General features: G+C 44.4%; 1 protein-coding gene across 1 annotated transcript in view; it reads left to right on the top strand.

Annotated features, from left to right (window-relative positions):
* The first annotated feature begins 8,486 nt into the window (after window positions 1–8,486).
* The window catches only part of LOC118427724, a 3,961-nt gene continuing 47 nt past the window's right edge, over window positions 8,487–12,400 (top strand). Inside the window, exons 1-2 of the mRNA XM_035837638.1 lie at window positions 8,487–8,723; window positions 11,898–12,400. The exon at window positions 11,898–12,400 is cut by the window's right edge and continues 47 nt beyond it. Of these exons, the coding sequence (XP_035693531.1) occupies window positions 8,545–8,723; window positions 11,898–12,072 (354 nt within the window). The 5' untranslated portion in view covers window positions 8,487–8,544 and the 3' untranslated portion in view covers window positions 12,073–12,400. The remainder of the gene's footprint in view (window positions 8,724–11,897) is intronic.

Genomic DNA, 12,400 nt, shown 5'->3' with positions numbered 1-12,400 from the left:
AGAATCCGTACAAGCGTTAATGGTGAATGATTCACGAAGGCCATGAGCGCTGAAAGATGCCTCCTGCCGCGCTGTATTAAGATGTCTAAATCCTTTTCACGTACTAACTACTATTAGTTTAACATGGCTTGCGAAAGAGAGACGTACATTGGTGACTGTTCGTACTTGTATGTCGGAACTTTCTTGATTCCCTTCCCTATAAGGAAAATGCCAGAAGGCATATGGAATAAACCAAACTTTACCATAGCAAACTCTTGTTAAACACCAAAGGCACTGTGGTGTTGGCATCTATAGTCTTCTCGAAGCCTTTTGAAACGTTCAGTATCAGTAGGCTTACAAATGACACATACTCAAAATGTTCCTGGTTTTAGATTCGTTCCGCGACATTTACGAAAAGATCCTATTCTGTCGTATGACAGTCAGTGATCCCTTGGTGTCCAGTCCTGTCCATGGTACTGAATGACAGTCAGTGATGACTTGGTGTCCAGTCCTGTCCTTGGTACTGAATGACAGTCAGTGATCCCTTGGTGACCAGTCCTGCCCCTGGTACTGAATGACGGTCAGTGATCCCTTGGTGTTCAGGTCTATCCCTGGTACTGAATGACAGTCAGTGATGACTTGGTGTCCAGTCCTGTCCTTGGTACTGAATGACGATTGTGGATACCATAGGAAAGTTTTCGACTTTTAAATCTTTTTAAACATATTAAGCTTTATTGAAAAATAACAATAATTACATACCTTCCACGGGGCACTGGCCAGAATGCGACGAACGTGCATCTCGAATAAACCGAACTTAACCATAGCAAGCCCTTGATATATTAAACGGCAAAGGCATTGATTGTAGTGTTGTCATCTTAAATCCTTTTGAGATGTTCAGTATCAGTTGGCTAACAAATGAGGCCAGCTAGTGGATCACCGATTTTTCGCCCTTAAGAAAGGTGTTTAACACGATTTTTTCACTTCACTCAGGTTAAAATAAGGACTTAGCTTATTCTAGGCCGTCTCATGGATATTACATTAAATGGAGATTCTGTGTTTGAGGAGAACCACACCACGAGTATATGCTAAAAAGATTCCACACTAATAGAAAAGAGTAGGTGTACTTCCCGATGTGAGTGGATCAAACCTTACAGTCTGGTCTTGGGTTGACATCTTAAAAATGTAAAAGTCACCTGTTATGTCCATTCTCCCACAAATGTGTTAAATATCAGTGGGCGCATTGGTTGTGTTAAGTGGTTTTATAGTTCACACGTGTTAAGGCACGCTTGAGACAAAAGTCATGCACCTTTAGAATTATAACAAAATACCAGACCAGACAAAACGTGGCTCTATCTTATTAATCTACAGGGAGTTGACGTCGTAAGTTAATGGATGACGTTGTTTCAAGCCAATTGACCTTCGTGTAGCACAGCAATTTTGCACGCACGTGGCTTTAACGTTACAGCAACTGGTTGTACGACCATCTGTCACACCTTACACACAGCTAACTATAAGCGTTGTTTAAAGGTTCCACTTTTTGATTGTCGGCGGAATAGGCTGTTAGAACAAGTGTCTGCACCCAACTAATAAGGCGTTTCGAACATGCAACTTTGCACCTCAATTTAGCGGTAAAATAGTAATATATTACTTGTAAAATTGTATATTCCAATGCCTAAACTGGGTACATACTAAGGATGGGTACCGGTACAGAAACTTCAGGTCCAGGTATGGTGCAGGTCTAGAGGATCAGGTTCAGGTCCGGACCTGAACCTGGACCTAATTGTTTGTGAATGGGCAATACTCAAAACTATGGTCCATTTCGCTACAAAGGAATCTGTTTGGTGGAATATCCTATCTTCACGTAAACTGCTAACTTCCTCTGCTATGGTAACCCAAGTTTGAACGCGAAACGTCGTAATGAAAATGACAATCAACTCTCGTCTACTAAGCTCTTGTTATTTTCTTGTACCAGCCTCAAAACGCGTGAACGCCTGCAGCCGTAGTGCCAGTATAATTTGTTCATTTTCTAATCGGTCCAACATCTTGTCCACTGAATGTTTTCAGATCTGTTTTTGCATGGCCGGTCCAACAGGAAAAAACGGTTTTGTACCGGTTCACCATACCTGTACTGACACATACAGTACTGACACTTGTGACAACAGCCTACTCCGCCAACCAGGTGATGCACGCTGCGCCTGCCCTACAAGTTGATTTACTCAAAATTTTGTTTTTTTCCTGGAAGAATCATAAAGCGGAACTCATTACCACCAAGCTCTGTAGGGGCATGTCATCAAGCGGAACTTATTGCCATCAAGCACTGTAGGGGCGTCCTCATTAAGTACATTTTAACAACGCTTACAGTTAGCTGTACAGATAAGGTGTGACAGGTCGTTGAGTGTAGGGTGGAAAAACAACGTGCATCGCCGCGCAACTGAGTGCAGAGGACATACCAAACTACATACGAATATGCGGCGAAGGGAACATACAGATAAATATGCAATTATCACATCGTATATACAAAAACGATACTCTGTCGACGGAGGTTACCCTTCGGTCACAGAGTAATTAGGTCAGGGTTCAGGTCCTGACCTGGACCTGAATTTTCTGTACCGATACCCAACCCTAGTTCATTGTAATATAACCAGTTGCTGCAACGCCACGTGCCTGCGAAATTGCTGTGCTACGCGAAAATGTTAATAGGCTAGAAACAACGTCATCTATTCAGGACTTCACACAGTGCTATCCCTAAAGCGAAGCCCTGGTAATCGGCGTCGGCCGCTCTTTGACCGAAAATGCCCATTTGGAGCTCGCCGACACGTCCGCCGAGCTCAGTTCTTGACTTGTGACGGTTATACCCCTGTCAAAATCGCTCGGACGACGATTCTGCGGCAATCGCCCGAGCCTCGCTTATAATAATAACTTTAATGCACAACAACTGTACAAGGTACAAAGTATGGCTTATATGCGACGGTCACGGTTTTCAGTTGAAAAATACGCGCAGCCCTCTGTCGCTCTTAAATATGGCCGATCTTCCATCGATACGCCCGAAGATCGTGGACAATGTGACAGGGGTATAAACAGATTCCGTAATAAGCTATCCCCCCGCTCTTACGATTTTTGACCGTTTTTCTCATCCAATAATGGTTTTGAGTTAATGTGTAAATACTCTTGAGAAGGCACGGTCATGCGTTGGTGGCGGAGTTTACACGGTTTTCAGATCACAATGAACATCCTGTCACCGTGTGTACAAAACCGTGTAGTGTTTGCAAGTAAACCAATAAAGTCAACCTGCAAGAATAGAAAGAAACAAACATGCCGACACTCGGCATCGAACCCGGGTCAAGCACGCTACCTATCTCACCTGTTACTTACTGTGTGGCACATCCGCTAGCCTAGCTGTTACTCACTGTGTGGCACATTTCTAGCCTGTTACTCACAGGGCCGGTGTGGGAACCAATGTAGAGATGAGAGGGCTAGCAAGAACAGAAAGAAACAAACATGCCGACACCCGGGATCGAACCACGCTATCAAGCAAATCATGAACGCTATCGCTGTCGCCACAAAAGCTCAGAGCTCCTTGGCAGGGCCGGTAGGCGGTACTTGAACCCCACTGTTACACGCCATCAGGTGTGTAGAGGAACTTGTCACCAGCTGGGAATTTTTCAACATTAAGATTTAGTCAATATTTGCTTCCGTTGTTCTTTGAAGGAAAGGAAAGGGTGAAGTTGGGCCTGCCCCGTGTGACGTTACATGACGTCATCCATCAACTTTGGCGGCCTCAGAAAAACCCAGACGTGTGGCGCGCTGCGTTAACAATGGGTACCGCGGTGCCTATAGTTGATAACTACCCCCTACAGTCTCACGAATAAGCGAAGAAAATAATACTTTTAAACCCCGTTGCACTGGGGCTTTAAGCCGTGGTTTGCCATTGCTCTTGTCGAAATAGAAAGAGCTTTAAGCGAATTCCCCCGTTACAATGATTTTGTCACGACTGTTGGAGTAGTTCTTTGGTGAGTCATACTAGCTCGATATCACTTTCAGTGTCACTTTTAAACATCAAACAATCCCTATATATAAAAATCACAGAGCGAGCTTGAGACAGGCAAAATGTCCTTTAAGTGTTCACAGACTCGTCAGACGATTTTCCTGGTACGCGAAGCCTATTTATTTGGAATGTGAACAAACAACGTACCATTTGTCCTTGTTTCATGTTCCGCATTGTGTAACAGTATTGACTGCCTGGAGCGATAATAAGAGATCGGTGGACTGACTACCTAGGGCCTTTGATCCAAACTTGCTATATGTCCAGTACCTTTTGAAGGACTTCTTGGACTTGGTCGACAACTTGCGTTTGAAATGAAACCCCCTGTGTCTGTACCCACGGCGCGTTTCATTGCCGTAGATTCCCACGCAAAAGTTTAAACAAACGTGACACACACGAGGCACACACACCCCGCGAAGATCTATTTCGCCTAATAAGGTATAAGCCGCTGTTGTCCGCCCACCAACGCCCACTTCTCTTGTGGTAGATATAAGAGACCCTGACACCGGCCTGTTCAGGCAGTTCCAGACCAAGAGAGTCATCCGAACGGTGAGTAGAACATTTTTGTACGGCGGGGTCTCGGTGGGTGAGCGCCGCACGGGTGGGGAACTTGCCGGGCTTGTTTGTGTGTGACATTTTTTTCGTTTCTTAGTTGTCTGATGTGTCTCTATATCTTCCTGGAACCGACTAGTACTTGTTTTTGCGCGGAAAGCTTAAAGCTGTAAAAACAATGGGCGCCGGGGATAGGAAAGTGGAAAATTCGTCTTACAATCTGCGAAAGGCGCTGTCCGGAGTGTGCAGTCTTACAGCCGTAGGTAGTAGAACATTCAGAGGAAATTTTTACTTGGATTGCTCTAACTTTTAGATTGATAGGTAACCGGCGCAATAAAAAGTGGGTAGAGTGTTCGGCTTGCAGTCGGTAAGTCGTGAGTTCGATCCCCGGCCGAGTCATACCAAGGACTTGGTAGATCCTTATTTCTCAGCTTTGCACTGAGTATTTGGGAAAGAGCGTGGTAGTTCATTACAAAGGCCAGAAGTAGTGGACTAGCCCCCTGTTGTAGTGATTGCACGAAGCTGTGTGGCCCAGGGCTACAGAAACGGAGATGGGCGCCCGCCATCAGGTGCTGGAAGGGGACTGTATCTTGTATCAAGTCTTAATTAGGTTGCGGAAAAGATGCGACTCTTCAGATTGCCTTGAAAACGGACTATAGGAAGTACGATATGCTGTGCGTGTATGTCGTTTGTCTTTTGTGTTAACTAAAGAGCAGCAGGACTTCTCTGTCTTTCGTCTCAATTGTTTTCGTCTTTACTGCCTCGTGTGGAGACCAGCGGCAGAATACAGTTCAAAACACAGGGGGAAATTCCGTACAGTGCATCTCTTTTCGACGAGCGCTTCTGTTTGTGTGTAGTACGTGTTGGGGTGGGTACCGGTTTTCTGTACCGGTACAAAACCGTTTTTTTCTCTTCTTTTTGGACCCGTGCCGAAAAACCGGACCTGAAACAAATCAGTGGACCGGATGTTGGACCGAATGAAAAATGGATTACATGGGTAGGCGTTCATGTGTTTTGGGGGCTTGTACGGGTCCAAGAAAACTTAAGACAATTACCATTTACGAGACAAAAATTAGCCGCGACACACCCGCGACTCTCCATTAGTACAGGGCGTGCCGTCAAATTCAATAATTGTCACTGGCATTCACGAAACACTTTAAGTTAAGAAGTCTTTTCACACGCTTTGTGTGTGGAGGCGGTGGCTGCAAATATGATTTGAAATTGCCTTAATCGAGCCGTCACCAATGGCAGCCACTTGTTTGGGCTTGTTATTGCCGAAAACTTCCGTTAGAGCCCGCAGACTCGTCGGCCTATCGAATTTACCTGCTATGACGTTAAATGCTTTGGTCACATTTCCGCCGGTGCGTGCCTGTTGCCGTTGGCTGTGTAACTCCCTGCGGGCTATGTTGCCCGTACCGACACATATAAAAACTCATTTTTTCCACGCACCGTTCCTGAGTGGAACGCTTCCGTACCAGGCAGGCGGCCTGCCCGCCCTAACCCGGGACCTCACCCCCCCCCCTCCTACTATGCCCCATGCGGGGCCATTTGGGGGCTCCCCTGTGTAGATGGGTTCCGAAGCCACAGATTTGTCCCGGTGGACTGCCGGATACGGGGGGACGGTTACCTCTCGGTGTTTTCACTACGCTATTTGTTGCCTGGTCTGTGATCAACTCCAACTTAAAATAAATCCGGGCCCCGTCATGCCCTAAAATGCCCCAGTAGCCGCATGGTGGTCCGCGGGGCCACGTAGGCGTCACGCCCGAAAGTGATTAGAAAACAGCTTGTGAACTGCCCGGGAGAGTCCCTTTTTTCTATTGTGACCAAAGCATTAGCAGGATCCCTGGGCCGAGTCTGTTTGCGACAAATTATTGCCGTATCTTTGCGGCATCTTCTTTTTCTTCTTTTTCTTTGCGGTCACACTGGTGTGCAAGGCACGGGTAAAATACATGATTGTCTTCTTTTAAAACGAAATTGCTTGGATGTCACACTTCAGTTTCGACCTCAAATTAGACACAAGACAACTTTGTTGAAAACCGCAGTGCTACCATGCACTGAATAAAAAAACAACGTACAATGATTAATTTAAAGATTCATCTAAAAGAGATTTGCAATCATCGTTCCTGTTGGCGACTATTTCGCGCCCATTCGCGACATTTTGCCATTGTGCTATTCTTTCTTAATTTAGAAAAAAATCGCCATTTCAGGTGACTAGTTGGAGACTTGTCGGCGACATTTAGCGAATGCATTTCCCAAATCATCTCCAACAGGCGAAGCCCAGTGGGTTAACCCGCGGAAGGTTAACGTACGCTTAGTACTTTGCCCAGTGGGTTAACCCGCGGAAGGTTAACGCACGCTTAGTCCACTTATTCTGGGATGGACCAATTTCGGAACCCATTACCGATAAGTGTTTCTTTTATTTATGTAAGTGCATTTTTTTTATCTATTTGCAAACACGGTATCTCTGGGCTTATACCACATAGGAAATCCATATCTACTAACTCTAGGTACTACTTTCCACATTATACCTACAAGGGATTCAAACCAAGAGCCTTTAGATTCCAAGTCAACAATGCTAAACCGCAAGACCTCTTTACCAGCGATTTAGAGTTTACCAGATCCAGGTCACTCGCGCGCTTCCTGATAAATTTGAAATATGTCGTGTAGCGTCCTGGTGGCTTTCCTCCAAAGCCTAAGTTGTTTGTTTAATATCATGTAAATGTATTTTGTCTATTTGCAAACACAACTCCTGTTCACTTTAGACCTACAAGGGATTCAAACCAAGAGCCTTTAGATTCTAAGTCAGCAATGCTAAACCGCAAGACCTCTTTACCAGTGATTTAGAGTTCACCTCACCCTCACTTTCTGAGAAATTTGCAATTGGGGTCGTGTAAGGTTTTAACGGTTATCCTCCAAAGCTTACCGACTAAGGCTCTAACTGAAAGGCTCTGGTATGGCATTTCCAGTGGCATGTTCCGGGAAATACCTTGAAGATCGGGGCGATTGAACGGTGGAAAAGTCAAGGTCTGCCTTAGAATTACCGATTCTTACTTGTGCGTTGCAGTGGCATCAACAGATACAATTATGAGCTGTGTGGTTTTAGTTCAAGACTTTTAGGACATTACGCGACCCCAAGTGGCGACGAAAGACTGGATGGCTGTGCCGATCGAGAGCTAGAGATCACGGTTTTTCCCTTGGTATTTCAGGCTAGACGCACATTGTGTTCATTGGAAAAGCACTTAACACCATTGAGTGCATTTAAGTATCCTTTACGTTAGGTTTAAGCGTGCTTAGATATCAGTTTTCGTGCTGTGCACGACTTGCCTTAAGCCACCCATGTGAACAAACGGTTACAAGATTTGGTTGGCGGAGGTAGAAGGCAGTAAATGTGCTTACATGCTTTGGAGTGCGTCCAGGTAATTCAAAGGAGATTTTGGGTCGCCTAAAGACTAAAGATTTCTCAGAGGTATTGCCTTTTGTGTCTTTGCCAACAAGATAGGCCCAAGTCACAAAACCCAGACAACTGTAACGCTTGACGACTTGTGAGTCCAGTCTGTAGTTAAGACGTACTTGAAGTCGTAGATTATGGGCAAGACTTACAAACTCCAGTTGGGTCGCTTGGCGCAATCGGCAGGGTGTTAGATTCATAACCCAGGGTTTTGGGTTTGAATCCGTTGATGTGCCACCGATCTTGTGCCCTTGGGAAGGGCACTTAACACGACTTTTTCAACCGCGCTCAGGTGAAGGTGAGTACCTAGCTTCGGTAAGGTGCGTTCCTTGAGTAGCGCGTTAAAAGGGTATTCCACTCCAGAAGCGTTATTTTATTATAGATGGTATTTTTTATGATACAAATTCACCCGAATCGTCTTGACTAAATTACTTCATCTTTCTTTTCATCAATAATCCTAGATCCAAGTACCCACATACGACACGTCAACATCTCATCGCACAACAACAACAACAACAACAACATGTCTCGGTACCCATCGCGCGCCTTCATACTGGTCCTCCTCGCCGTTGCCATGACGACGATGGTGGCGGGAAACAACGTGTGTCGTGTGGCGAGGTTCACGACTCAGATGACGGTGAACGGCAGAGTGAGGGACGTGGAAGCCGGGGAGTGCATCGTGCGGGACAACTACCGCATACGGTGGGTCACTTTTTACCTCCATGAAAAATGAAGATATTGTTTTGGGTTTATGTGTGTGCGTGTGTGTGTGCGCGCGCGTGTGTGTGTGTGTGTGTGTGTGTGTGTGTGTGACTGAGAGATAGAGATAGATAGAGAGAGATAGAGCGAGCGAGCGAGCGAGCGAGAGAGAGAGAGAGAGAGCGAGAGAGAGCGATTGTTTGTGTCTGTTTGTGTTTCCTTATATCTGTGGTCAGCATAATCAAAGAAGCGCTAAATGAATTGTAATCATATCTAGTATGTGTCATTTCGGCTCCCTTGGCGTGTGGTGTTAGTACTGCAGTGGAACTTGGGAATTTGTGAATATCTTTTGTCCTGGACATTCCATAGTCTTGATTTTTTGTGGTGGCTGATAGCGTTTCATATAAGAAAGACGTGGTGTAGGCGGCTTACTGTTATTGGAAACAAACTTGTGAACCCACAGTCCCATTGTCTACAATCTTCCGACAGAATGATCGATGGCCAGAAGTTGGTCAGTATTCAATAAAGCCTGAAAATCTACCGTATCTAAGTGGACCATACCCAAAAATATTCTTTTAAAGCTCGAAGTCAAGTCGGACAAGCTTTTCTTCCTTGCTGTGTTACGCCTGCGTAAAGAGATATCAGAAACCGACTCGGTCCTTCCAAATTGTTAGGAGTCAAATGTCTCAAAAGGAAGCAGAAGGCAGAGGTCCTGGGGGGTGATTGAGTGAGTAACTACCAATACGTGGGTGGAAAAATGAAACACGCTGTCAGATAAACTTTTCGTTCTCATTATTCTACACCGTCATTCAACTTTTAGCCGTCGGGGATAATAGCTGTCAGACATCTTTCAACCAGCGTTTACGTAAAAGCCAATTATGATAGAATAGTATAAAGTATCAAAGACGTATTGCATGCTGTGATATCAACTCAATCACTCCTTGTGCCCGCCCGAATAGCCGAGGGACAGTAGCTAGTTTGCCTCTTTCAACTAGCGTTCGCGTAAAAAAAAGGAGGGAAATTGGGTCTGCAAGAAATATGACATCAAGTAAAACAGCTTGGATATTCCCAATGCCATGAGTGACATTCCGGGAATGTAACTGAACGGCATTGTGATAAACGGTTACTCTGCGCCCACGTTAGGGCCTGACGGCATGCCACAAGGACATCGCCCACATTCAAAGTGCCTGTACCACTTACAGTAATATAAAGAAAAAAAGATTGAAGATCGTATTTTCCAGGAAGATAATCCCACGAGCTGCAGCTACAGTATAAGATCGATGTGCTTATCTGAAGAATGACAAGGACGGGCTCTCTGTAGACAATCATTCTTAGATCTCCGACAGTTCATTGACAAGGTTGTTAGTTAGAAAAGGCAATGGCCTCTTGATGAATGATGAATCTTTCAGAGAGTTCACGAAAATGTTTCACCGGGCCGGGCTTCTTCAATTGAATCGTTCGCTTGCATCAAAAGTTGATGCGTGGCGGCTACAGACAGTTCAGACAGTTCTCGTTTACGTTGTTGTGCACTGAGCGTAGACAGTCCAGTCGGATCTGGATACCCCAGCCTTGTTGAAGACTTCCTCTTCCCTTCTGGTCGACACATTATTGTGGAAAATTGGCTAAATTTTCGACGATTATCACACTGACGTGCGAGACAAGGGTAAAATACATATCATCTACAAACAAAATGGCCTCGGTTGGAATGTCACATCCTCAGTTGCGGCCCAAAATTAGAGTGTCACATCCTCGGTTGCGGCTTAAACTTACATCCAAGACAACTTGGTTAGAAATTTTCAATATTGCAATTTTCAAAAATAATTTTTTTGTACAAAATTCGCAATTTCATGCGACCTGTTGGCAACAAATAGCCAGCGTGTTGGAGACTGTTAGTAAATGTCTTCCGCAGACAGTCGCCAACAGGAGCGGTCCAGTTGGATACCATGTTTAATCACAACTGGACATTCAGAACTAAGGACGGTGCTACTAACGTTGGCTAGAAGGAACACGAACCCGCATTCTATGTATAGACTATACATTTCCCCGTTCCTTCAAAATTTCATCGAGAGAAAAAATTTTGTCTATTACAACTTGATTGAATCGTTTAGCTTAGTTCTTCTCTTCCTTCTGTGACAAGCACGGGTATGGTATCCATTTGTCAGTACAAAACCGTTTACATGGCTTCGACACGTGGGAAAGGCATGGGTGTTTTGAACTATTAGAAACTTACTCTTCTTTGGTGTCTGATTTCAAAGAAATATGATTTTGTAAGTACTGTCTACATGACAGTGTCCTTGTTTTGGAAAATTCAACACTCGCACTATAATTCTAACTATAATTCTATAACCTCAACTTACCTCTTGGCCATTTACCCTCGTCATATCAAAGCTACCGACTTAGCGTAGGAGGGCAATGGTTAAGCTGAGAGGGTCTTGAAGCTGTCAAGAGAAATTATCATCAAACACCGAAAACTCTTACTTCTTTACATAAGAAGCTATCATATTACAAGATTCTGTTTGCGCACACGTCTTCTTCTTAAACCCTCAATGCCTTAAGTAAACGGTTAATCTTGTAACAGTTGCATAACGTTTTCAAATGACCTTGTAACCTTTCAGTGTTTGTTTGCAAATGGCTACTTTAAAGTGTTTTTCAAAGGTTACAAGATCAGTTTGCATTTTGAATCATTTTCTGAGCTGTTTTGTTTTTGTCAACATAAATTGAGATAAGGGTCACAGCGTATCTTATCACTCTACAAGCAAAGGTCTCACTCTGTAATGTTTTCCAGGGAATACTACTCTTCAAGGCTTTTAAAACGTGTTTTAGGCGTTTTTGTCGGCTTTTTATTTTGTCCCGTTTTCTCTTTACCAAATCTTGGAGAGTAGTGTTCTCCAGAAAATATTACAGATTCAAGTTCTTGTGTGATGATACTGACCAATATAAAAAAAAAAAACTTCACTGAAGTATTTAATTTAAACAAAGACATAGAAAGTAACATTTATTGTTGACTTACAATCCATCGCATGCCTCAATGCTATGCGACCGGGAAAGTCACTTTATTACTATTTTAACACTCAGCTCATGATAATGTGTAAATGACTTCTGTTGTGGGACGTCCGCTTGAAAGCAGGAAAGAAAGAAATAGACAAACAATTAAATGTTCCATTTTTCTTCTTCCAGGCCCAAGTTTAGCGGATATGACGCAACCGAGCACGAATTCCTCCAGAACAGCTTCCGGGTCGACGACCAAGAGTGCTGCTGCAGAGTGAATCGGTTCGTGCCCAGAACCGTCCGGTTTGGCTCCACCGTCATCCAGTATAAGGACATCCGCAGCTGCAGCTGTCAGCCGTGCTGAGTCCGTCGGCGTGCGTGTCCGTCTTGTGAACGGTCGTCGCCGTTTGAAACGGTCGTTACAATTTGAAACGGTCGTCGCCATTTCAAACGGTTTTTACAATTTGAAACGGTCGTCGCCTTTTGAAACGGTCAGTTACAATTTGAAACGGTCGTTACAATTTGAAACGGTCATTGCCATTTGAAACGGTCATTGCCATTTGAAACGGTCGTCACATTTTGAAACGGTCGTTACAATTTGAAACGGTCGTCGCTGTTTATAACGGTCGTCGCCGTTTTAAACGGTCGTTACAATTTCAGACGGTCGTCACCTTTTGAAACGGTCGTCGCCA

The sequence above is a fragment of the Branchiostoma floridae genome, chromosome 12 (genome assembly GCF_000003815.2).
Source record: "Branchiostoma floridae strain S238N-H82 chromosome 12, Bfl_VNyyK, whole genome shotgun sequence".
NCBI lineage: Eukaryota > Metazoa > Chordata > Leptocardii > Amphioxiformes > Branchiostomatidae > Branchiostoma > Branchiostoma floridae.
The sequence above is the reverse complement of the archived record's forward strand: the minus strand, read 5'-3'. Positions and strand labels throughout refer to the sequence as shown.